The sequence below is a fragment of the Blennius ocellaris genome, assembly GCF_963422515.1.
Source record: "Blennius ocellaris genome assembly, chromosome: 14".
In the NCBI taxonomy this organism is placed as follows: domain Eukaryota; kingdom Metazoa; phylum Chordata; class Actinopteri; order Blenniiformes; family Blenniidae; genus Blennius; species Blennius ocellaris.
In genome coordinates, this window is record NC_137663.1 from 23,147,674 (window position 1) to 23,172,348 (window position 24,675).

At 43.9% G+C, this 24,675-nt stretch overlaps 5 protein-coding genes across 9 annotated transcripts; 4 read left to right on the forward strand and 1 right to left on the reverse strand.

Annotated features, from left to right (window-relative positions):
• The first annotated feature begins 186 nt into the window (after window positions 1–186).
• LOC308139352 (polyubiquitin-C) lies at window positions 187–3,088 on the forward strand. The gene is made up of 2 exons (XM_080508765.1): window positions 187–257; window positions 862–3,088. The coding sequence occupies exon 2, from the start codon at window positions 874–876 to the stop codon at window positions 2,929–2,931; it is 2,058 nt and encodes a 685-aa protein (XP_080364891.1). The 5' UTR covers window positions 187–257; window positions 862–873; the 3' UTR covers window positions 2,932–3,088.
• Window positions 3,089–5,071: 1,983 nt separating this feature from the next.
• Window positions 5,072–6,523, forward strand: LOC308139736 (polyubiquitin-B). The gene is made up of 2 exons (XM_080509248.1): window positions 5,072–5,160; window positions 5,772–6,523. The coding sequence occupies exon 2, from the start codon at window positions 5,780–5,782 to the stop codon at window positions 6,467–6,469; it is 690 nt and encodes a 229-aa protein (XP_080365374.1). The 5' UTR covers window positions 5,072–5,160; window positions 5,772–5,779; the 3' UTR covers window positions 6,470–6,523.
• A 1,590-nt stretch (window positions 6,524–8,113) lies between these two features.
• p2rx5 (purinergic receptor P2X, ligand-gated ion channel, 5) lies at window positions 8,114–15,970 on the forward strand. The gene is made up of 12 exons (XM_080509381.1): window positions 8,114–8,253; window positions 9,755–9,905; window positions 10,148–10,219; window positions 10,323–10,398; window positions 10,546–10,630; window positions 10,792–10,872; window positions 13,038–13,179; window positions 13,728–13,861; window positions 13,961–14,054; window positions 14,150–14,215; window positions 14,421–14,509; window positions 14,614–15,970. The coding sequence occupies exons 1-12, from the start codon at window positions 8,123–8,125 to the stop codon at window positions 14,888–14,890; spliced, it is 1,398 nt and encodes a 465-aa protein (XP_080365507.1). The 5' UTR covers window positions 8,114–8,122; the 3' UTR covers window positions 14,891–15,970.
• A 175-nt stretch (window positions 15,971–16,145) lies between these two features.
• On the reverse strand, window positions 16,146–19,176 carry emc6 (ER membrane protein complex subunit 6). Of its 5 annotated transcripts, none has more exons than XM_080508338.1 (2): window positions 19,044–19,176; window positions 16,146–16,852 (listed from the first exon to the last, which is right to left on the reverse strand). In XM_080508338.1, the coding sequence occupies exon 2, from the start codon at window positions 16,816–16,818 to the stop codon at window positions 16,486–16,488; it is 333 nt and encodes a 110-aa protein (XP_080364464.1). In that variant the 5' UTR covers window positions 16,819–16,852; window positions 19,044–19,176; the 3' UTR covers window positions 16,146–16,485. The 5 variants fall into 5 exon arrangements, with proteins under 5 accessions (XP_080364464.1, XP_080364465.1, XP_080364466.1 ...); XM_080508339.1 differs by having other exon boundaries at window positions 19,034–19,158; XM_080508340.1 differs by lacking the exon at window positions 19,044–19,176 and adding an exon at window positions 18,228–18,255.
• Window positions 19,052–23,970, forward strand: shpk (sedoheptulokinase). The gene is made up of 7 exons (XM_080508336.1): window positions 19,052–19,246; window positions 19,329–19,470; window positions 20,479–20,653; window positions 20,755–20,907; window positions 21,098–21,273; window positions 21,417–21,617; window positions 23,052–23,970. The coding sequence occupies exons 1-7, from the start codon at window positions 19,109–19,111 to the stop codon at window positions 23,450–23,452; spliced, it is 1,386 nt and encodes a 461-aa protein (XP_080364462.1). The 5' UTR covers window positions 19,052–19,108; the 3' UTR covers window positions 23,453–23,970.
• The last annotated feature ends 705 nt before the right edge of the window (window positions 23,971–24,675 follow it).

Consider the following 24,675-nt stretch of genomic DNA (forward strand, 5'->3'; position numbering starts at 1 on the left):
TGAATTAAACTGGCTTTAAAATGAACCTGTATTTCCCTCCCGAGTAGATTAGAACCATAAAATTAAACAATCCTTTCTTTTATCGGCGAAAACTTAGAGGGGGTGGGAACTATATCGTCAAGCGGAAGTATTTGCGTCGTGACGTCCGGCTCTGGTATATAATACAGTGTTTGTCTGAGCCACTGCAGTTGTTCAGCGGAACCCAGAAAGAAACGCTACTCGAGTTCGACAAGACCTTCTTATTGTGCTTCTTGTTCGTAAGTACTTAATTTTCTCCCTTCTGTATATCCGATTGATATTGTGAAGCATAATTGACACGTTTAGTTGTTTGTTTTCCATGTCTTACCCTGGTTAAACACCACTACCTAACGGTGACGTGGTAATCAGTTTCATTTCCGTGAAGTCGATAAAAGAAAAGGGAATCGGTAGATGATATATATAATTGAATACCTGTTCGGTACGTGTTTAAACCTCGACCCATTCATTTTCGAATCTGGATCTCCGTCGCGGCCGTTTGCTAGTGCCATGACTCAACATTTCCAGGACCGTCCCCAACCGGGTGACGCTTGGGCTGAACAAAAGGAAGGTCAATATGATCTCAAAATGGCGATCAGGCTGAAATGGCTGCTCTGCCATCATCAGTGCGTCAGGCAATAGTGTGAATCTAATTATATACAATATGATTAAACATTAATTCTTAGGTATTTTTTACTTGATATCCATTATTTGAATTAATTAGTATTTAAATGATGGTCGTGTTTTTTAGTTTTTAATGCTGTACTTGTGTTATAGTGTTGGCACAGATGAAACAAAGTGGCTTTTATTACTTTTAAACCTAATTCACTGTTTTATTTCTCACAGAACAGACAAACCATGCAGATCTTTGTGAAGACCCTCACTGGCAAGACCATCACCCTTGAGGTTGAGCCCAGTGACACTATTGAAAATGTTAAGGCCAAGATCCAGGACAAGGAGGGCATCCCCCCAGACCAGCAGAGGTTGATCTTCGCCGGCAAGCAGCTGGAAGATGGCCGCACCCTCTCAGACTACAACATCCAGAAAGAGTCCACCCTCCACCTTGTCCTGCGTCTGAGGGGTGGCATGCAGATCTTCGTCAAGACCCTCACTGGTAAAACCATCACCCTGGAGGTGGAGCCAAGTGACACCATTGAGAACGTGAAGGCCAAGATCCAGGACAAGGAGGGCATCCCCCCAGACCAGCAGAGGCTGATCTTCGCTGGCAAGCAGCTGGAAGATGGCCGCACCCTCTCAGACTACAACATCCAGAAAGAATCCACCCTCCACCTTGTCCTGCGTCTGAGGGGTGGCATGCAGATCTTCGTCAAGACACTCACTGGTAAAACCATCACCCTGGAGGTGGAGCCAAGTGACACCATCGAGAACGTGAAAGCCAAGATCCAGGACAAGGAGGGCATCCCCCCAGACCAGCAGAGGCTGATCTTCGCCGGCAAGCAGCTGGAAGATGGCCGCACCCTGTCCGACTACAACATCCAGAAAGAATCCACCCTCCACCTTGTCCTGCGCCTGAGGGGTGGCATGCAGATCTTCGTCAAGACCCTCACTGGCAAGACCATCACCCTTGAGGTTGAGCCAAGTGACACCATCGAGAACGTGAAGGCCAAGATCCAGGACAAGGAGGGCATCCCCCCAGATCAGCAGAGGCTGATCTTCGCCGGCAAGCAGCTGGAAGATGGCCGCACCCTGTCCGACTACAACATCCAAAAGGAGTCCACCCTCCATCTTGTCCTGCGTCTGAGGGGCGGCATGCAGATCTTCGTCAAAACCCTTACGGGAAAGACCATCACCCTTGAGGTTGAGCCAAGTGACACCATTGAGAACGTGAAGGCCAAGATCCAGGACAAGGAGGGCATCCCCCCAGACCAGCAGAGGCTGATCTTTGCCGGCAAGCAGCTGGAAGATGGCCGCACCCTGTCCGACTACAACATCCAGAAAGAATCCACCCTCCACCTTGTCCTGCGTCTGAGGGGTGGCATGCAGATCTTCGTCAAGACCCTCACTGGCAAGACCATCACCCTTGAGGTTGAGCCAAGTGACACCATCGAGAACGTGAAGGCCAAGATCCAGGACAAGGAGGGCATCCCCCCAGATCAGCAGAGGCTGATCTTCGCCGGCAAGCAGCTGGAAGATGGCCGCACCCTGTCCGACTACAACATCCAGAAAGAATCCACCCTCCACCTTGTCCTGCGTCTGAGGGGCGGCATGCAGATCTTCGTCAAGACCCTCACCGGTAAAACCATCACCCTGGAGGTGGAGCCCAGTGACACCATCGAGAACGTGAAGGCCAAGATCCAGGACAAGGAGGGCATCCCCCCAGATCAGCAGAGGCTGATCTTCGCCGGCAAGCAGCTGGAAGATGGCCGCACCCTGTCCGACTACAACATCCAAAAGGAGTCCACCCTCCATCTTGTCCTGCGTCTGAGGGGCGGCATGCAGATCTTCGTCAAAACCCTTACGGGAAAGACCATCACCCTTGAGGTTGAGCCAAGTGACACCATTGAGAACGTGAAGGCCAAGATCCAGGACAAGGAGGGCATCCCCCCAGACCAACAGAGGTTGATCTTCGCTGGCAAGCAGCTGGAAGATGGCCGCACCCTCTCAGACTACAACATCCAAAAGGAGTCCACCCTCCATCTTGTCCTGCGTCTGAGGGGCGGCATGCAGATCTTCGTCAAGACCCTCACTGGTAAAACCATCACCCTGGAGGTGGAGCCAAGTGACACCATCGAGAATGTGAAGGCCAAGATCCAGGACAAGGAGGGCATCCCCCCAGACCAGCAGAGGCTGATCTTCGCTGGCAAGCAGCTGGAAGATGGCCGCACCCTGTCCGACTACAACATCCAGAAAGAATCCACCCTCCATCTTGTCCTGCGTCTGAGGGGGGGGCAGTGAAGTCAACATTCCATGTTCTTAACCTTGTTGTCCTCAAGTAAACATGTTGTGTATCACGTGCTATACATGCCATATTACCTAAATGTTACACAAAGGTTTGAGCCTTTTTAATGACCAAAATGTTGCTGCATATCATTTAATAAAGGGTTGAACTTAACTTTCCTCTGAGCCTATTTTTAATCTGTACTGGGTTGTTTTTTTCACACACTGAGGTCGAGGTATTGGTAAAATTGTCTTACATTTCTTAGTTTCCACTTTATTCAACCAGTGAACTTTATAGTGCCATTAATGAAGGTATGCATTTGCAATACTTTAATGAACTAAATTCTACATGACTGTCATTGAATGGGTGATGAAAGCACACAGCTGTTTAGTGCAACATTCATAACTGAACTGTGATAAAGTTCAGCATGTTGTGACTTCAGTTATTTTAAGATTGGACGGTGTACTTGAGTCGTCATGAAGCCAGTTTACTCTAGAATTAACTTTCAGAACTAAGAGGTGGCGATTATATTTGCCACCTATTAAATTTAATGTGACGGCAGGTATTTTGCTTTGAGTATTCTGCACCGAAAGATAAATGTGTTCGTACATCTGGTAAATGATCACCGCACATACAGAGTGGTTTATCTATAGGTGGGTAAGTTTAATCCAACGTAAGAGAATGTTGCCATGCAGTGTTTCAGTTAGGAAGATATCTCTTATTTTAACTTTAAACTACCTCCTGCATTTCCTCAAAAAGCCAAATTGCCTCTGGCTCCTCACTTATTCTGGTCAGGATATGAATAAATTGTGGGCAAATATATTTTTAGTATATTCCTATACAGTCTCTCTATAGTACACCAAAATGAAACCCAGAGCATGAAACTATAGATCAGACACTAAATCAACTTTATAAAGTGTAGTTCTGACTCCACAAGTCATGTTGCAGCGCCCTCTTCTGTTCAATGCAGCTCGTTGTCATTTTCATCCAGGCATGTTTGCTGCACAAGAATTGTGTTGGGGGTATTAATCACCTTATCCGAAGCTGAACAGGCTCAACAAAATGATCTGCATAATCAGCCCTTTATCCTTTTAAAAGTATTTATCTCACAAGACAGCTTACTTAACTAGAAGCCTTTAGATTTCTGAAATCAGAAGAATGCAGAGCAAATAATTTAATACACACAGAAGTATTTATTCTCAAAACACAGCTTCCTAACAATGTGACACACCTTCTCTGACCAGTTCTTTGCTAGAGGACTATGTGTACACTTTGTTTTCTTTCTGGAATAAGACCAAAGCAACAAGTAAAGCTGTTTAATTAAAACAAAACACCTTTCTCATTATAGCAATGACACTTTTATAATATTGGCCTGTTTGATCAAGCTTGGTGATGACAGTTCAACAACCTGGTTGCACAACTTGAGAGCGTTAATTCCCTCTGACGTGTATTTTAATTCTTACATATTTCCAAACCGTTTGACCAGCCATGAAATATGTCGCATATTGTCACAGCTTTTCAATTATAATGTAATATTTACATCAAGGTATGCAATCTATTTACACAGTTTCCCACAGGCATGATACTCATCATTTGATTTATCTGCTTCAGTTACAGTTGTCGTTGTTTTTCTACTCCTACAGACAAATCAAAAGTCTTTTCCACTCACTGATTATTTGGTAGCGTGTGTGTCAACTCTTCTGTTAGTTTAACTGTTTAAAAGGTACTAAACATTCCTGAAATGCTATTTTTTTTACATGTTTATATACTTTAATAGTATTTGAGTGATTATGGCATGTAGAAATAATCACCCTTTAAACAGAAATAGGCCTGTTTTCATCATTTTAATTTTTTAATTAGCAAGATTATTCGTGGTATGAAAAAAAAACCGCTTACGTCCGATTAGAAGCTCGCTTCTATAAATTAATTTTCACTATTACACTCAAACATACAACTAGAAATGACTTAATCCGCTAGGGTAACCTCGTAAATAACACGTAGAGATGTTGAGTCACGACTGCTTTCATATTTTATGAATTAATGTGATGTCTCGTGCTCGTCTGGAAAAAAAAGCAGACTGGGTTTATTTTTAGATTTGTGAATCCCAATCAGCGGACTATTTCCCGTTGCGGATGACTATCAACGCGTGACGCGTCTCCCATATAAATGCCTCTGTCCCCTTGGCAACCACTGTCAGACAGACGGAGACGTTTCGACAGGATAACGACACAAGCTCGACAATAATTGTAAGTACAAACGTATTTTTTTTAAAGCTTATACATGGAAATATTTCGCGTTGTAAACTAGTCGTTGTTCCAACGTGTCACATTTCGAGGTTTGGACTCTTTATTTGGCAGCTTCATGATTAAAAACTGTCAGGGAACTGAAGCCTAGCTAATCTAATAAAAAAAAAAAAAAAAACAAGCTATAACGTTTGAGAAAGCGATACTACAGAAATATGCTCGATGTCTTTATCGGTCGGCAGTTTGAGCCAACGTTATAAACGCAGTTTTTTTTCAACGAGGAAACGGTGTTTAGCTGTGTCGTCCAGTAGAGGGGGACGATAACTATGGAGGAGAAGGGGAAAAAAACCGAAGGCAAACAACAATAGCTCCGTTTAAAATGGCGCTGATGCTCGAATGACCGACATCCTGCCAGTGTGTTCAGGTCAAAGGGTTTCCTCTTGTTTGTCATCCGGGAAGGGATAGCGACACAAATGTTTCCTGATTTAATTACCATAGTGAATTACTGACAGGAAGGAGACAATAGCTTGAATTCAGAATCTTTTACGAGCTGTTTAATAAATTATTTGATTCTTTATCTGTGTATAATCAAGCGACATGTTTATGTTTTACAGGTGCAAACATGCAGATCTTTGTGAAGACCCTCACCGGCAAGACCATCACCCTTGAGGTTGAGCCCAGCGATACTATTGAGAACGTGAAGGCCAAGATCCAGGACAAGGAGGGCATCCCCCCAGACCAGCAGAGGCTGATCTTCGCCGGCAAGCAGCTGGAAGATGGCCGCACCCTGTCCGACTACAACATCCAAAAGGAGTCCACCCTCCACCTTGTCCTGCGTCTGAGGGGCGGCATGCAGATCTTCGTCAAGACCCTCACCGGTAAAACCATCACCCTGGAGGTGGAGCCCAGCGACACCATCGAGAACGTGAAGGCCAAGATCCAGGACAAGGAGGGCATCCCCCCAGATCAGCAGAGGCTGATCTTCGCCGGCAAGCAGCTGGAAGATGGCCGCACCCTGTCCGACTACAACATCCAGAAAGAATCCACCCTCCACCTTGTCCTGCGTCTGAGAGGCGGCATGCAGATCTTCGTCAAAACTCTTACGGGCAAGACCATCACCCTGGAGGTGGAGCCAAGCGACACCATCGAGAACGTGAAGGCCAAGATCCAGGACAAGGAGGGCATCCCCCCAGATCAGCAGAGGCTGATCTTCGCCGGTAAACAGCTGGAGGATGGCCGCACCCTGTCCGACTACAACATCCAGAAAGAATCCACCCTCCACCTTGTCCTGCGTCTGAGGGGGGGGCAGTAAACAACAACATGTTTCTAATGGGCTTTTACTGAAGTACCCCAATAAAAGCTGACCATATAATGTTGTTTTTCCTTCATTTTCTTCAATACAAACATTCAGTGCTCAGTTAAATAACTGTATTACAATGACTTGTGTCCTGGTAAATCTTACAAAAGCCTTTTTAAATCATTTGCATTCATTTCAATCGGTGCACATAAGAACTCTACAAGCTCCAGTTTTATTCGCACTTTCATTTGGCTCCTTCAATGATTATTCATTCACAGTGGCAGAAAATACAAGGTAATTAAATATAACTTGGCTATATGAAAACGAATAGGACAATTTATGTTGTACTTGCCTAAAGCTTCTCTCCTTAACTGGTAGTGGGAATAAGAGGAGAATTTTCTGAATAGCTGTGAAGTGGTCACACCACTAGATGTCACTGTCCTACAAGTTGTTAACTCGAAATGAGAAGTTACATTTTCTGAGTTTCAAAACAAAGAAAAACCAAGTCTTCAAAGAGATGGACTTTGAATTTGAATGACACTTGAGTGATTTCTTCCCACACAATGAACCCAGTTTGCTGCTGTAATATTTAACTGTACCTCAGATGTAGAAAAAAGGAAAATCACTAAATGTTTTTTTCTTTATTCACAAAGGAGATGTAACGAAAGAAAGTGAGAAGGGAAGAAGGATGCTCAGAGAAAACTATGATACCCCCAAAAACTATGTTGCAGAATTTTATTTTAATATTTTATTTAATTCAACTTGATTAGATCAATGTGTAAAATGTTGCAAAATGTTTATTTCATTTAACTCCTAAATATATACGTGTGTGTGTGGGAACTACACATTAAATATGCCAATTAATCTTTTCAAGTCGTGGAACTGCTACCTAATGTTTTGTAGAACACTGTGCAGTTGAAAGACTTTCACTTTAATCCCTTACAGGTTCAATCTTTTCATGCGCTCTGCTCCACCTTCCTGCTGTCATGTTCAGCTCTTTCCATAGCAAGTCCCACGGACTGAACAGCAGATCTTCTATCAAGCTTTTTTTTTTTTTATTTCATCCTCATCATTTTCTGGCAGCTTTTAGATGTCTGCTTCGGGTCTTTATCCTGTTTGATTAACCGTAACCAGCCACAGAGACTGTCTGACGTACAGCCCAGAGTTCATGTTCTGTGGCTGCAAAGGCTCCAATTCAACAAATCGAACTTTTATCCATTTTTAGTAAGGCAACTGACATGATGAGGACAACATGACAACAAAAAGTGTGAAATAAATAAAGGCTGCACTGAGTGTGTTTTATCCCAATGTCTCATTGGGTTTTACCCCCTGTCTCATTGGGTTTTACCCCAATGTCTCAGTGTATTATACCTCAATGTCTCAGTGTGTTTTACCCCCTGTCTCATTGGGTTTTACCCCCTGTCTCAGTGTATTTTACCCCAATGTCTCATTGTGTTTTACCCCAATGTCTCATTGCGTTTTACCCCAATGTCTCTGTGTGTTTTACCCCCTGTCTCAGTGTGTTTTACCTCAATGTCTCAGTGTGTTTTGCCCTCCTGCCTCAGTGTATTTGCCCTCCTGCCTCAGTGGGTTTGCCCGCTGCCTGTCTGTATATATCAGCTGGAGCCTGAGCTGCTGGCTCAGTCGGTCTGACGGTGTTGGGGAGGAATGGCTGGCTGGGGGGGCTTCTGCATTTCTCTCCTCAACTACAAGACAGAGAAATATGTCATCGCCGAAAACAAGAAGATCGGAATTCTATTCCGACTCTATCAGCTGGCTGTGCTGGGATACATAATCGGGTGAGACGCTTTGGACCTCAAACTTTCTATTTTCCCCTTGGAATAACAGAATAGAGAGTGATTCACACGGTTAAAAATAGGCTTGACAAAGGTTTTCACTTTTGTTGGTGGTGTTAAAGTGGCAGTGCTGTGGCTGGGGAGTTGTGTAAAGGCTTGAATCATCATACATCCAGCTTTATTATTATGATGCGTGTAAAAGAAATGAGAACCCAGAAGCAGACTGTGTGACAGAACGTTCAGGGATCATTTGACCACTCTTGTACGAAAGTTAAGACAAAATGTGACAGTCAGTCAGTGTCTGGGGTGTCACTGTTGACCTGCTGGGTGTAAAGGTCCAGTCTGCGCCACTCACATGTGCTTCTCATATTCTCATATTGTGTTTATTGCCACAGCACCTGCCAGACATGGGAATATTTTCATGCATTTCAATGGATCTTTATATGCAACACAGTTCAGGAATAGTTTGATTAGTCTGATATTAAAGGTACAGTATGTAGGATTTGAGTAATGCCATTGTTGTGCCTGAGGTGGCAGTAGTGAGTCACTGTGGCGTCTATTGTAGGATCGAGTCTTCAGCTTCAATGCGTTGCCAGTTTCTTGTGAGTTAATCGATTCCAAGGGCTTCCAAAATCAGTAAGATAAAGACACAGATACATGTGTGTATCAGAAAGGTGGAATCGTTTTCGCTTTGGTTCGATGGAGCAAAAGCAAGTAGAATCTCACCAAATCACAGGTGCAGCGTTATATATTTTTCATTATACAACATATAATCCGAACTGACTGCATGTCTAAAGAGTTTGAAGTGGAAATGGAATATAGTCTGTCAAGTAAATGCGACTGATAGTAGAAACGCTTCTGAAAATCTTTGCAATTTTAATCTTCATTAAATTTACGACTGGATCTTATACACCGACATCATTGGCATTGTGTCAGATGTTAATATAGTTTTTAGAAATACTCTCATTTACCAATACAATTAAAATAAGATTTTTCATTTAAAAGCACTTAGAGCAAGAAGAAGAAGGATTTACAGCAAACTAAAACCCAATGGTTTGATTTTAATGAAATATGATTGTAGGATTAAGATTAAGGATAATATTTTTCCGGGTGCAATTTTCAAAATAACGCTGCTCAAGGCTGGACTGACTGAAGCTTATTGATTAGTCAGAAGATATGTCCAAAGTACATTAATGAATATGACTGGTGTTTCTTCAAATGCTGGAGAATATTTTCGGTTAGTTTTTATAATCCTAAACTCAAATGTTACTTAATATGAAGTACTTTTGCAATCTTGGCCAGTGGTTTCCAAACTAGGGTCCTGAGGCTTTGCTTATTCAGAGTTCGGTAAAATTAGACTTGTCCATGTCAAAGGAAATCAGCAACGTTTCCTGGAGACAATTTGTAGGGGGTCAAGGGAACACACCAGTATTAGCCACAGTAAAAAAAAAAAAAAAACATTTAGAAGAAATCGATATTATTGACACGTTGTGTGACGTCTCAGGTGGGTGTTTGTGGTGAAGAAAGGTTACCAGGAGAAGGAGGAGGCCATACAGTCATCCGTCATTACCAAACTGAAGGGAGTGACACTGACCAACAGTACTGACACGGGGCCTTACCTGTGGAGCGCCGAGGACTACGTCATACCTCCAAATGTGAGTCTGTCTGTCTGTCTATCTATCTATCTATCTATCTATCTATCTATCTATCTATCTATCTATCTATCTATCTATCTATCTATCTATCTATCTATCTATCTATCCCTCTCATTATGCTCAGGAGCCCCTCCAGCGTCCCCGCCGCCTCACGCCATTAGCTTCGGCGATATTGAGCTTCTAATTTGTTTAACCTTTTTCGCTTCCCAATCTCACTGTCGGTTCCTAATTTGATTTTCCAGGGTGAGCAGGTGTTCTTCATAGTGACAAATTACATAGAGACCCCCAACCAGAGGCTGGGGTTCTGTGCCGAGGTGCGTATCATTGATGGGGGATAAAGAATCTATTATCTTTTTTTTTTTTGGGGGGGGGTGCTGCTTCTTTCCTTAATAACTGCTTTGATTGTGAATCACACAGAGCTTCAAGGTGCCAAATGGACGCTGCCAGAGTGATGATAACTGCACGGAGGGGGAGAGTGTAGCTGCGGGTCACGGTGAGGCCAGTTTCCTTTGCGCCAGTCGTGTTGTTGCCAGGGTTTAGCCTCACTCATAGAAGCACCACGTTCGTCAGTGAGGTCGAGGTGGGGGTTTTTTTTGTGTTGGAATCAATCCCACTCAATCCCACCTCTCGTTTTTTTTAGGAATCAAAACCGGCTCGTGTTTAAACAGCACCGGGACCTGTGAGATCCACGCTTGGTGTCCCGTTGAAAACAGCAAGAGACCCACGTGAGGAGTTTTGTGGGATTTGCCATTTTGTGACACTCGCAAGTGACACTCGCAGCGATCCCTCACCCTGGGCCGAGACATTTTACAGGTTCTATTTATTACCGCGGGCCCAGTTTGTGTTTCATTTTTTCACCCAAGCTGCCTGTTCCTGTCACTTCCAGAGAGCCCGTGCTGAACGAGGCAGAAAACTTCACCATCTACATCAAGAACTTCATCCGTTTCCCGAAGTTTGACTTCTCCAAGTAAGTGGCCCGAAAAGTGGATCTGTCAACCGCTGCAGGTCCAATGGCCGCTGCCAAGGCGTCGCGGCATTGAGCGGGCGGCTGGATATACACGTTCCAATGGCTGCTTTAAATAGCTTCCAGGGTGCAGAGCGCCTTCTATTTATACCGAGCCTGTGCATTGCGCTCGGTGAGACAGTGAAACAGTCATCTGAGACGTCCTTGACAGCGTGCCTTGCCCTGGACAGGTGTCAGATCAGATGGAGCTAGCCCAGGGTTAGTCGCCGCCTTTCCCCCCCTCGCCGCTCAGCCCGGCAGCAGAGCGGGGAAGACGCCGCACGCCGGGGCTAATTCATCAATCACGCTCCCCGCTCTCGTTACATCTCCCCTACGCTCCCCTACGCTCATCTCGATACGCTTATTGCTAATGAAAGGCGATTCGTCACACGCGGGCCCCTCGTAACGGCGGCGATTTTGAAATGGCTGGCAAGACCGCGCGTCTCTTAATTGTAACGTATCCGGTTACTCTCTGTGCTTTGAGGCCAGATGGTGTTACTGGACGCTCTGAGTGGCGCTCGCACGCCACGGCTGAAGTGTGCTGAGAGGCAGCAGTCAAGTCCCGACACTTCAACCCTGAAGAGGGTACAAAGTTGAACACTGATGGATGCGAACGTGTGATTCGACGAGAGACGCATACATGCAGGGGATCCAATCCAACGTGTGAAACTGCTCTGACTTAACTCTGATGAAAACATGGCGGCAGTCACAATGTGTGGCGAAGCTGATATAAACGGGAAGGGTTCTAAAAGGTACTATTGATTAAAATTGCAGGAGTTCAGTCACTTTCTTCACAACTTTATGCACAAGTTTAATCTGAGTTTGGGCTGTTATTACTTCTAAGGGGGCAACATGAAAAACTAGGACTTCTGAGCAATTGAACTATAGGATTTACAAATATATAGTATATTTCAGTGAAGTGCTTGTATTTTTTTCTTTGCTGATGGTTCAAATTATAATCTTTTAACACAGAAACAAGGTACGTTATACCAGCAATCGTGGAGTTGGTACACTTAAAAAAACAACCCCCAAAAAAACTTCCAAAACAGCTGTTTTGCAAGCTTTATGTGAACTAATTGTTTTGGTAATGGGTAATTTATTGATCTCTGGTCAGCCTCAGACTTCACAGCTTCCAGGTCTTTTACAGAGTCTGATTCCTTCCATGTGTGTTGAAAACAGTTTAACTGATAAACGTCTCTCAGATTTTCTCTGCACACATCAGCAGATTGTTGTTGTTTTCTTGTGGCGCTGAGGTGAAAGTGTTCGGCTGCTGTGCTTGCCTGTTTATAAATCTGATTGAGCTTCACGTTTCAATGAGAAAGTTGCAAACTCAATAACTTTGTGGTGGTGGGACTTATAGCGTCAGAATAATGTAAAAAAAAAAAAAAAAGTCACATCATGTAATGTCATGACTGAAAAATATCTGCATCAACAGTCATTTATAGTCCCAATTTTTTTCCAGCAATGCTGACTTTTGTTGTTAGTCTGCATTTATATATTTATTGCAATTAAAACAAACACTTTACTGTCCTAGAATTTCTTTTTGTTGAATTGTTTGGAATTAAAAGAGAATTATAAAAAACCCCAAAACAAAACAACACAATTTCAATACTTTCAAGAAGTATAAGACATTGCAATTTAATGTTTACATATAATTTATTATTTAAAATAGTAGCTATTGTCTGTTGAAATGATTTGTACTGATTACACAGTGAAACTCATCAGACGATAAATATTTAATAACAATAAAAAGTGAGCAGAATCTTGAGGTTATTAAAGATATATTTATTATTATTCTGGTTATGATTATTATAACAAATTCAAGAGACATTTGTGGGGGGGGGGATTATTTTACTGGAGTTTTTACATTTAATAACTGCTGAGACTGAACACGTCGAGGATCAGGATGTGAGGTTTGCTGCCAGATTCTGAATCTCAGAGGAAGCAGTGCTCCTTCCTCTGTCTGATTATTGAAAGACTCACAGTGCAGCAGGAAAATAGGCAAACACACACACTCGCTAGCATAACTGAGCATTCACACTTTAATGGTGAGCAAAGAGAGTAAAATGTCAAACAATCCATGACAAAAACAACTTGTTTCACAAACACATTTTCACTTTTTTTTTTAGGTCCAACGTTCTCGAAACGTCTGATGAGGGATACCTGAAAGGATGCACCTATGACAGCGAGGAGCATCCGTACTGCCCCATCTTTCACCTGTGGGATTTGGTCGGCAGGACTGGACATGACTTCCAGGACATGGCCGGGAAGGTACAAAGTCTTGAAAACAGGTCACTGTGACATGAAAGACATTTAAAATAGCGCAACAGTAACCTTTAGATTTAAACGGTAAGGTTTTTCCCTTTGCTGTGGTGCAGAGTGCGACAATTGAATGAAACCAATTACTAAAGAAAATGACTACAATATCAACATAAAACAAATTTTAATGTGTATAATGTACAAACTATAGATACCAATGATGAGAAATCCCTCTCCTTAGGGCCTCCTCACACTATTTACTGTAATGAATCTATGGTAAGTTATTGTTAATCCACAATCTCTCCCACTTTAATACACTGAACTCCAAACTGAGGTTATGAAGTGTTAAGAGTAAAATCTATTTATTATCTATAGGGTGTAATATAATCAACATGAAACAGAGCTACCAAAAAGAAATGGAATTATTTACAGTGAAACTACACAGAGAAGCATAGAAAACTACAAAACTAAATATAAAACATCATCCGGGTAACAGTTTTCTGAGAATCGCACCCAATTCTTCATCATTTTTAAAAGCTTGCTGGTTGTTTCCTTCACAGGGCGGCTCCATCGGGATTCTCATCGAGTGGAACTGTGATCTGGACAAAGACTCTTCTCAGTGTAATCCGAAGTACAGCTTCACCCGTTTGGACATGAACCTGAACAACTCCATCACGTCGGGGTACAACTTCAGGTGAGTCCTTCCTTTCTGGGATTTAACAGGAAGCATTTCTTCGCCTTCGATTTGCCCTTTTGTTTTACAGTTTTGATCCACTCTTCATCCCACCAACAGATTTGCCAGATACTACAAGGACCAGAGCGGTGAGACGTACCGCACTCTGTATAAAGTGTACGGGATTCGCTTCGACATACTGATCAACGGGCGGGTGAGAGCAGCGGATTCAGCGGCAGCTCATCAAATGACGTGATTCTGCTCACACCCTCGCCGTGATTTTATGGTTGTTTTTTTTTTTTTTTACAGGCTGGAAAATTCAATATTGTTCCAACAATAATTGCCATCGGCTCTGGCGTTGCTCTTCTGGGTATAGTAAGTCATTTATGTCAATGTTTTGTGAGAAGATGATCGGTGCTTTATGGCAGGATGTGACTTGTAATAATGGCCCAAAATGCAATAATATAGTAGAATACAGAGAATGTGTATCTTTTGATGAGCCCTTCAAGTATTCAAGTTATATCATTGGCCATTATTAGGTTATTGGTTGCTACAGATGCGTGTAATGTGTCCTTTCCAGGGGGCCTTCGCCTGCGACATGATTCTTCTGTACATGATGAACACGAGTTCCTTCTACCGAGAGAGGAAGTTTGAAATCATCAACTTTAAGTATGACCCGCTGTGTTTATCGCAGAACCTCCACGATGGAGATTTCGAATGAATCCCGTTGACTCACTCTGGTCCGTCTTGTCTGTCCGTCCACTCGCCAACAGGAAAGATCGGACCAAACACAAGGACGGGAAAGCCGGACATCGAGAGAGGCGATCCAGGAAACCGGCCGCGGAGAAAGACGCCGCCAACTCTGTGAGGAACGCCGACGAAACCCAGCTCACCGTGGAGTCGTCCCCCGGAGACGAGGGCCAGCCGCCGGCGGGGAAACGGGGTCCCACCATTCCGCGCAACACGGGACAGCGATACTCTGCCCTCGTCGTCCCCCAGCAGGGCGCAGAGACGACGAAGCCGCACATCACTTTCTCCTCTCTCAACTAGGCTCACGGGCGGACGGAGACCAATCAATCACCTCGCGAGGGTCACATGACTGATGGCAGGTTTCACCAGCACGAGTGACAACGTGGGCCCAGAGACTGGAGACAAAGCTGGTCCGGGGACAGTGCAGCAGGAGGGACGGCGCTCACAGTCGGGGGATATTCGTGGTCCACTTACAGTGAACATTCTTCGAATTAGCAGCAGAAGTTTATTATGGCACAAAGTGAATATTAGATTCAAAAAAACAACAACAACCCTGGATGTTACATTCTTAACGCAAACATTGTATGTGCTGGTAAACCTTTGTTTTTTGTTTTTTTTTGTAGACAAATATTTAACTTTCACTGTTTTACTGGTCAAAACACTTCCCAGACATGATTCAATAGAAGTTGGGATGCTTGAAATAAAAAAAGTGTAAAAGTGCGTGTGTGATCGAAAATAGTGCAAGATTCTGATTCTGGTAGGCTATCGTGACTTCATGCTTCTTGCTACACTGCCCCCTACAGGTTTGGTATGTTCATAGCAGCTCTGAACCAGGAATATATGAGGGAATGTGTAAATCAAGTGTAAAGTTGCATTACTGCCTTTCATACGGTCGTATGAACATGATCCCTACCGTCACCTGATTTACATACTTTTTATTAACAAGTAACAAAATATCCCAACTTCTTTAGAAAGATGGTTTGTAAGATAAGATTTCTCAGCTTTGCCGTTTCAACACAACAAATATAACTGAAAAATCTATCATTCTGAGCAATGTCTACACTGTGGATCTAAATTAAGGTTTTATATTGCAATAAAAATCCATATGAATGTGATATGCATCAATCTGGGATCATTTTAAGTCACGAGAGTCACACTTCTATGAGCAGGAGTGTCTCTAACAACTAAAGTCAAAAGCAAAAAGGATGAAACTGTGATTGGACACACCATGTGTTTGTGTTGTGAGCGTACCAGTAACCGCCGCTGCCATGTTTCCCATCTCCTGCTATGTTGACGGCTCACACTCAAACTAACTTGTGACACTGGTCTTGTGCGATGCAGAAGTCTGCGGTCTGTCATGTTTCATTCTTCAGGTGTCTCCCGTGAGCCGGTTCACTGTTAATGAATTGACTCTGAAGTGTAGGGACTTGCGTTCCTGTTTGCTTTTTGTATTTATTGAATGTTCTTCATTGTTGAAAATTAATGTACGTGACGTGTCCTTAATGATATTAACAAATGACGACAGATTAATAATGTACACACAAGACTTGTACAGAGGCCTTTATTCTGATCAGTGTTCAAATGATTTGTTAAAATGTCAAAGTGATGAACATTGAATTACACCAGTATTTACTAACTCGGGCTCATATCCAGAAACCCAGAGGGAGAAAGGAGTTGAGGGTTAAAGGTGGTTTTTAAGCACAGATCTTTGTGTTAAAGGAGGACATTTAATTCATGTAGTAACTATTAACATCCTCCATCGTATCTTAACCCTACAAAGGAAAATCAAACATCTTACTATGAGCGTATCTACAAACAGCAGGGCAGACAGTATTCATATTATGTGTAGAATTAGACAAACATTTCTATGTTATTTGGGGGAGGGGTTAACCATTTCAGTACACATGAACCATCCCATACAAGAAAGTCCAGAACAGCACGTAGGTGAAGAGCCCTCCAACCAGACCTCCAGTGAAGAGCAGCCGCCGTGACTTGAAGCACTTGTTCCATCGGCGTCCGGCCTTGAAGATGAGCAGCACGGACAGGAGAAATGCGGAGAAGAGGTAAAAAACGAAGCCATACAGTCCCGTCAGTCCCAGGATGCCGGCCGTGGCTCCGGACAGGGCGGACACGGAGGTGCGGCAGTAGTCCAGCACGGCAGCGTTGCCCCGGACGGCCACCTCACTGATGAACTGTGGGCCTTCGCGCTTGGCTCCGACTCCTGCCATCGTACCTCTGGTCACCTACTTCAGGAAGGTGTTTCTGTAAGAGAAGAGATGCAGAGTTATTTATAGTACCTTTTTTTTCCGGAGCTTCCAAACACAGTCAAGTCAGGACACTTTGCTGGTAAGAGAATCCACAGATGTTTTCTCCCCCAAGAGACATCAATGCTCTACATTCCTAAATCCGACTGTCTTATTAGCACTATGGCTCAGCTTGAAGCTCTCCAACTGCACCGCTAATAAAAAGATTGTTAAGAGCCTAAAAAAATACCAACATCCTAAAAAAAAAATACCTAAACTATTTTACAGATGCCTAATAACTTAACCCTAAGAGGGGTTATCTTGTAGCCATTAGATTTTGCATGTTTTAAAAATGACACTTGTGACACTCAGTTAACACTCATGTCTACGCCACAGTTGAGGCAGTGAAAATTCAAATAAATAGTTCATTAAATTAATTTAGTTCATTGAGGAAAAACACACATGTGACAGTTGCTTGTTTTGCAACATTCGATCTCCACTCGCGGAGTTATTAACCTGTAGCACCAATTTAAATGGTGCTTTATTGCGTTTTGCATTTGTTTCGGCTCATTTTCAACATAATCTATTGACATCGGGTGAAATTAATGCTGAGCACGAATGTAGGTCAAAGGTTAACGAATATTCAACAGAATCCAAGCGTGTTCAAAGGGAAATGCCCATAACAGCAACATTAACGACCCAGTGAAGGTAATAACAGGGAATAATTATATTTTTGAGTCTGATTCGATGAGAAATAATCAGAAATTTCCATCAAAAATTATGCCTCGCCTCGATGATGGCAGGATCGAGAATAGAAACACATGAAGTATAACCACAGTAAAAAAGAAAAAAACGCATTTGCATACCCTCGGGAGCGTCCCACGAATATAAACTTTTATAACAAATTAACCTTAAACTGTCAGATTTTCTGTCTCCGCTATTGCTAACGGGCTTAGCATCGTTAGCTGCTAATGGAAGCTCTCACCGGAAGTATACGTCGGCCCGTCTCTGCTCCTCGCAGTGCGGCTACACGAACATGACACGCAGTAGTCTCTCCTTTAACTGGAAGGTTTTATAATGTTTTCGGTGAATATTTACACGGAAACAAACAATTCATCCTCGTTTTGAATGACGAATGTTAGCCGTGGACAGCCATGCAGTTTGCGCGGTGCATTGTGGGAATAGGACAGTCATCAAACTAGTCCGCGTGATGTGTTTGGGGCGCTCGAGAAAATGGGAAATTATAAGACTGTCACAAAGAAAGGCCGATGATAGAATATTGGTGCAGATTCTTAAAATTGTACTGTAATATGAAACTTTAGCACATGCATTAAACTTTTACACGTTCTAGACACAAACGACCCCCTTCCTTTTAATTAGCTTACATTGCTTACCAAATACAGATATACTGACGGATTTTTCTCAAAAACTCTCACGTATGTAAACAACGACATTTCTCAGCTCCTCATAACACAGTTAGCGCATAATGCGTAAATGTATAATTCTATTAACCCGTTTAATTGTAGCATTTATTGAATACTTTTAATTAAATTACGCAGTTATTTTTGTTTTGACGACTCTTTATCACTATAGTCAGCCATGACACCTGCACGGTGCATTGTGGGAACTGTTTCGTCATCGAACAGCTGAGCAGATGGGGCGTTTGAGGATCTTTAAAAAGTAGGAAATTAGCGATTCCAAAATAGTCACACGAAAATCCCTTTTAAAAACACACAAAAGCCACTATAGTTCATATCACAACTAAATGAATTTGAGATGAAGTGTATATTTTTTTTAAATAATGTAACATGTGCAAGTTAAGAAGTAACATGATTTAGAAATGTGTGGCTCGGGGATGTCAAACGTAAGGCTTATTTGTTTAAACCATGTCTGCCAGAGACTGTCGTCTGACCCACCAATCTACCAAGCAAAATTTCAAATAAAACATCTATCATTTAACTTATTTCTGATATATCTGTGATGCTGCCATAGAACACACTCAGGATCATATCGTGCTGCATGTGGCCTCCTGAAGTAAAGTGACTTTCACAGCCTGTCTCTAACTCGGATTTGTTTGGGTCAAATCTGGTTTAATCTGGAATAACCAAAGATAAACCCCTCAATATCAACGTTTAAATCCTTCTCGAGTAGCCAGATTTCCTACATTGCCTGAACACAGCAGCGTAACAACAACAGCGACCTAAGTCCACCTTGCACGCGCCGCCCAGCTGCGGGGTCGAGCCTGCTTCCACGTGTGCGTGCAGCTGCTGTCATCATGTCCTCCTTTATCCTCGGTGTGGATCTGGGCACCACGTCGGTCAAAGCCGTGTTGTTAGACGCCGCGTCCAGAGCCGTGGCGGACGGTCACTCGTTACCGACCGTCGCGGATCTGAGCGACGACGGCGGGATCAAGGTGAGCGCAGGTGACGCGTCACAACTCTTAACACGCGCTGCGGATCAGCTGACTCCTCTCCCCGTTATGTGTGCCGACTCAGGCCAAAGAGCAGCACACCGGGCGGATTGTAGACACTCTGAACCGGTGCATGAGCCACCTGCCCCGGGAGAAGCTGCAGCACGTGCGCAGCGTGGGAGTCACCGGGCAGATGCACGGGATTGTATTCTGGAAGGAGAAGAGTGGTGAGAAGTGCATGCTGGGGCATTTCGTCATGAAGTGGTTCCCTGAGACATGTTTGTTCTTAATCACTCAGTGTAATAAAGTAGATCCACATTACAAGATAAGAGCTGAACTCAGGGGAGTAATAAAATGTAATTCAGACCAATCAAATTAGTAAAGTCAATTATTTATGATTTCTTCTGTATTGTATGATCTGTATGAGATCTTAATGAAAGAGTGACTGGTCACTTTTTCTTTCTTGGGTATTAACACTCTATCAAGTCATTATTGTAACCCGACTCATTTTGTAGTAACACACTAACTAGTAACCAAGCACCATGTTGTTTTAGTCCTAAATAAACATGATCTTCCCTTCTGCAGGAGCTGTACGCTCTTCTATGCCAATAGTTTATCAGTTCACAAATCTGTTATTCAAATCTGTGTTCACAATATGACTGTGTCCCACATGTCTTTGAATCAAGTCAGTGTAAATAGAACCCACACGCAGTGCAGATACAACCGCAACAGTACGGCTGTGCAGGCGTGTAAAAGACGTAAAGCTGAAAGAATAATGTTTGGAAATGGCGAAGAAACCATTATTTCTCTTTGAGAGATAATTATCGACTGAATTCAACATCAAATGTTCAGTAATTTGCTTATTACTGCTTATATTTCATTTTCAAAATCCACTTTTCAGCTTTTAAATTCTCCACCAGACTGTATAAATGAAGTGTAAAAGTTTGTGAAACACACGTCGGCAAACATTCGGCCACGATGGAAACTTGCAGACGGCGCCTTGCTTCCACACATATGAGATTCCAACGGAATACTTAGTAGAAGGTGTACTAAAGAAGAAAAAAAAAAGTCTTTTTAAATCGTATAATTTCAGTTTTATGAACTGAGGAAACCACAGGAACAAGCAAACAGGAAGGTGATGGAGAAACCCGTGAGGTCAGGATGGCGTCATCTGTGTACAAACACACGTTCTGATCAAAGGTTCCACTGTGTATTTGTGTCCCGTGCTGCCGCAGGCTGCGACTGGTCCAACGGAGACGTCTTCACAGCCGGGGACGCCAGTCAGCTGATCACCTGGCAGGACGGGCGCTGCAGCGGCGACTTCCTGTCGTCCCTCCCGCCGCCGGACTCCCACATCGGCACCGCCACGGGCTTCGGCTGCGCCACGGTCTTCTGGTACCTGAAGCACAGGTGAGCAAAACGCGCCGTCTGGACGTGAACCCCTGAAAGTGACCACGTATCTTTTATTTATTTATTTATTTATTTAAAAAAAAAAATTTCTTTAACCGCAGACCCGAGTTCCTCCGCGACTTCACGGCGGCCGGCACCATCCAGGACTACGTGGTGTCCATGCTGTGCGGTCTGGACGGGTGTGTGATGACGCCGCAGAACGCCGCCAGCTGGGGCTTCTTCAACACTTCGTCCAACCAGTGGAACGAAAACACGTACGCAGAGGAGCTCAGACTCTCGCCGTCTTTAAAACCTTCCAGACGCTGAACGCACGAGAGACGTGTGGCTTGTGCATGAAGTTTGGAGGAACTGCGAGTGAACTAACACTGTTGTGTGTTTTAAGCTTTGAAATATGTGTGTGTGTGTGTGTGTGTGTGTGTGTGTGTGTGATTGTGCATGGTCCAGTCTGAGGAGCGCCGGCTTCCCAGTGCACCTGCTTCCTCGGATTGCGCCATCTGGTGGCGTGGCGGGAAAGACGCGCTCCGTCTGGCACGGCGTCCCGGCCGGCACGCCGGTCGGCGCCGCCCTCGGAGACTTCCAGTGCTCCGTGTACTCCTGCATGAGCGCCCGGACGGACGCAGGTGACGTCCAGAGGGGGGAGGGAGGGGGGGGGGGGGGGGGATACGACTCCCCCGCGGTGAATCTGGACTCTGCGTGGCGTGTTCGCTCTCAAATGTTCCTCGATATCACATTCGAACCTCGTCCGCTCCTCCTGTTTCCCCAGTTCTTAACATCGGCACCTCCGCCCAGCTGACCTTCGCCATGCCAGCCGACTTCACGCCGCCGGGTTCTCCCCAGCCCGACTCGCCCGTCGCCTACTACCCGTACTTCGACTCCTCGTTCTTGGCCGTGGCGGCGTCTCTCAACGGCGGAAACGCGGTGGCGACGTTCGCGGAAATGCTGACCGCTTGGATGACGGAGCTCGGTACGCATTTAAATTAACCACCTTCAAATCGGTTTAGTCGCGGTTTTTGTGGTAAAGCGGTTAAATAATTCATATTTTGCAAATTTGGTCGCAGTGAAGGCAGGAGCAGGGCAGCGATGTTTTTGGACAGAAGAACGAGAATGTGCAATCCTCTACACACAATAAATGAGGGAAAAAAAACATCAAAGTATCAAAAAGACAGACGTGACGTGTCTTTCAATAGTTTTTGACTTTGACCTTTACCCAACGTTTTCCTTCAGCCTCTTCAATGCACTTCATCTCGGCCCTCTTGGAAATAAATGCACGACTCCACTTAACTTTCAGTCCTTATCGAAGACGGAAAAACACCCTTGAGCTTCTCCTTCTGCCGTCGTGTCATTGACCTAAAAAAAAACAGCCTCCTTCAACTCAATATTCCATCTGAGAGGATGTTGTCAGTTTGAGTTTATGCTGAGAGATGTTTACTCCGTTTTTCAGAAAACTGAAATGATGAAACCGAGGATCTATCCTGTAGCTTCTTAACCACGACGCTGAAATTCCTGAGAACGTCGTGGGGAGAGATTTGTTCATTGAATTTAATTCCAGACATAATGATGAATGAAAACAAGACAGTTGAATACAATCGAAATGAAATCTTAACATTCTGGAACAGGAGTAAGAAGAAGCACGACCTTGTTGAATCTTCTCCTGTTTTCAACCCGTCACATACTTATAAAATTAAACCACCCAAAAAACAAGCAGCCTGCAAGGAAATAAACCGAACGTTCAAAACGTCTAGTGGATATTCCACCTTCTTCTCTACTTTGAACAGCTTTTGATTTTCACCTTTGTTTGAACTGCTTCATATTTATTTCCCCCCCCCTTGTTATTTTATATCCCGCCTCTTTTAAAAAGAAACGTGTTCTGAATGTTCGACGACAGTGAGTCATTTTATTGCTTTATACATGATTTGTGTCGTTAGAAATTGAACCAGATCAGTGAATTTTGACCGTACCAATAGTGGATTATTAATTAATTAATAATTAATTAATATAGAATCAATATATGGTGACCTGAGTGAAGAGGAGAGCATTCGGAGTGAACTGTGATCCAGAATGAGTATTTTTTATAGATTTTTTTTTTACTTCACACTGAAACGCTTGGTGGCCGTTTGATGAAACATGATGTCGTTATTTCCTCGTTCTAATTGAGGTTTTTTCACTTTAACCGTCTGATCGTTGCAGATCTGATCTGATGCATTTTCATCCGGTCCTGTGCGAAATCCCCCGAAAGTTCCCGCCTTTGACACTTTTCGGGGGTTTTATTTTCAATGGCGGTGTTCATACGGAGTCTTTTTTTTTTTTTTTCTTCTTCTGTTCTATTTGAGCCTCTCTCTCTCTCTCTCTCTGGAGTCACATAATAACTGCGCTGATCTCCTTCTGCTCCTCCTTGCAGGCGCGGAGCAGCTCGGCGACTCCTCCCTGTACGAAAAGCTGATCCACTGCGCCCTGGACCAGGACGCCGGCGACCTCCAGGTGACTCCCACCGTCCTCGGGGAGCGACACGCCCCCCTCCGCCTCGGCCGGGTCACCAACATCTCCGCCTCGGGCCTCTCCCTGGGCCGCGTGGTGCGGGCGCTGTGCCGCGGCGTCCTGGCCAACGTCGCCGCCATGATGCCCGGCGAGCGCCTGCGGGCGGCGGGGGTCACCAGGATCGTGGGCAACGGGAGCGCGCTCGCTCGCAACGAGGTGCTGAGGCAGGAGGCGGCGAGGGCGTTCCCTCAGCCCGTCGTGTACGCGCAGAATGCCGACTCTGCGGCCGGCGTGGCCATGGTCCTCTGCGACCGCGGGATTTGACTGGAAAGAACGGCGATCCGAGGGCCCAAATGTTTACCACATTCCTGATGGCGTTCATCACAGGGTGTCCTGCACTGGCAAACTGTCCATAATTTACTTAATTAAGCCAAAAGAAATCTTATCGTCGACACCGATGGAGGAAAACCCTGGAAAGTCGGATTTCTCTGCCGCAAAATGAACATTCTCTAAGCAGCCACATTGGCTAGTAGCGTTTGACCATTCCGTGTTTTATGATTCGGTTTTGTTGAGTTAATCGCTGCTTTGTTTTTATTCTTCTCTTCATTTTCTTAACAGAGCGTCTTAACTTTATTTTTAATTCGGTGAATATTCAAACTCATTGTCATTCAATAGCCAGACTCATTGAAACTCATGCATACATTGTGACAATATAAATGTTTTCACTTGGTTTTATTGCAAAATGAAAAGTCCGTCCACAAAATGTTGACCTTTTTAAAGCACTTTTTATAAAACAAAACAACAACAAAAAAAACAAAAGCCTGAAACGTCTTATTTATCTGGTCGACCACAGTGTTTGTTTTCAAAACTCAGTATATCTGAATCACGTCTGCATCAGTGAATTAGCAGCAGTTACTTATAATGAAATCATTGTCATTAAAGTAGTTTATTTTTACACTGTACAGGGTTATGCCACAGGGGGCTGCAGGACCGATACTCCAGAGGGAGGAAGTCACATGACATGGAAGTGCAAATGTCATTAGTTTCACTCTGACTCAGCAGTCGTCGCCTCATCTGTTGAAATGATGAATATATTGATGCCCATGTGCCTAAAATGTGGTCGTACACACGAGGCTGCCTCAGACATTACTTGATATTGAGCAACAAGAGAATAATCAGTTATATAGAGATGTAATATTTGTGATTCATATTATTTTAAAATGATTCTCGCATCCAAACGTCGCATAAATACAAAAAGAATAGTCGTCAGCATTAATGGGATTTTAGTGGTTTAGTATGTGCGCTTCATGATGACGACTGCATTTCTTATTCTGCTGCAACATGATGTTTTCTAGATCAGGTGTTTTCTGTGGACCGGGAATTTGTGCCAGAAGTTCAAATAAAACTGTATTAATAGTCTAATTTGGTCTCAAATCTTGAACCTTTTCATCGAATGTCCGTCGGGAAAAGTTCAGACTCTAACCATCAATGAATCCACGATACGGAGTCGTCCAGATTAAGGCTTCAGGACTCCTGCCTCACTCAAA

Excerpts from the sequence above, each read along its gene's own strand:
- p2rx5 (XM_080509381.1), top strand. The coding sequence starts at position 8,123 with ATGGCTGGCTGGGGGGGCTTCTGCATTTCTCTCCTCAACTACAAGACA. Across the intron at positions 10,220-10,322 it reads GGCTGGGGTTCTGTGCCGAG|AGCTTCAAGGTGCCAAATGG; the intron begins GTGCGTATCATT and ends TGAATCACACAG. Across the intron at positions 10,873-13,037 it reads CCGAAGTTTGACTTCTCCAA|GTCCAACGTTCTCGAAACGT; the intron begins GTAAGTGGCCCG and ends TTTTTTTTTTAG.
- LOC308139352 (XM_080508765.1), top strand. The coding sequence starts at position 874 with ATGCAGATCTTTGTGAAGACCCTCACTGGCAAGACCATCACCCTTGAG.
- shpk (XM_080508336.1), top strand. The coding sequence starts at position 19,109 with ATGTCCTCCTTTATCCTCGGTGTGGATCTGGGCACCACGTCGGTCAAA. Across the intron at positions 19,471-20,478 it reads ATTCTGGAAGGAGAAGAGTG|GCTGCGACTGGTCCAACGGA; the intron begins GTGAGAAGTGCA and ends GTGCTGCCGCAG. Across the intron at positions 20,654-20,754 it reads TTCTGGTACCTGAAGCACAG|ACCCGAGTTCCTCCGCGACT; the intron begins GTGAGCAAAACG and ends CTTTAACCGCAG.
- emc6 (XM_080508338.1), bottom strand. The coding sequence starts at position 16,818 with ATGGCAGGAGTCGGAGCCAAGCGCGAAGGCCCACAGTTCATCAGTGAG.
- LOC308139736 (XM_080509248.1), top strand. The coding sequence starts at position 5,780 with ATGCAGATCTTTGTGAAGACCCTCACCGGCAAGACCATCACCCTTGAG.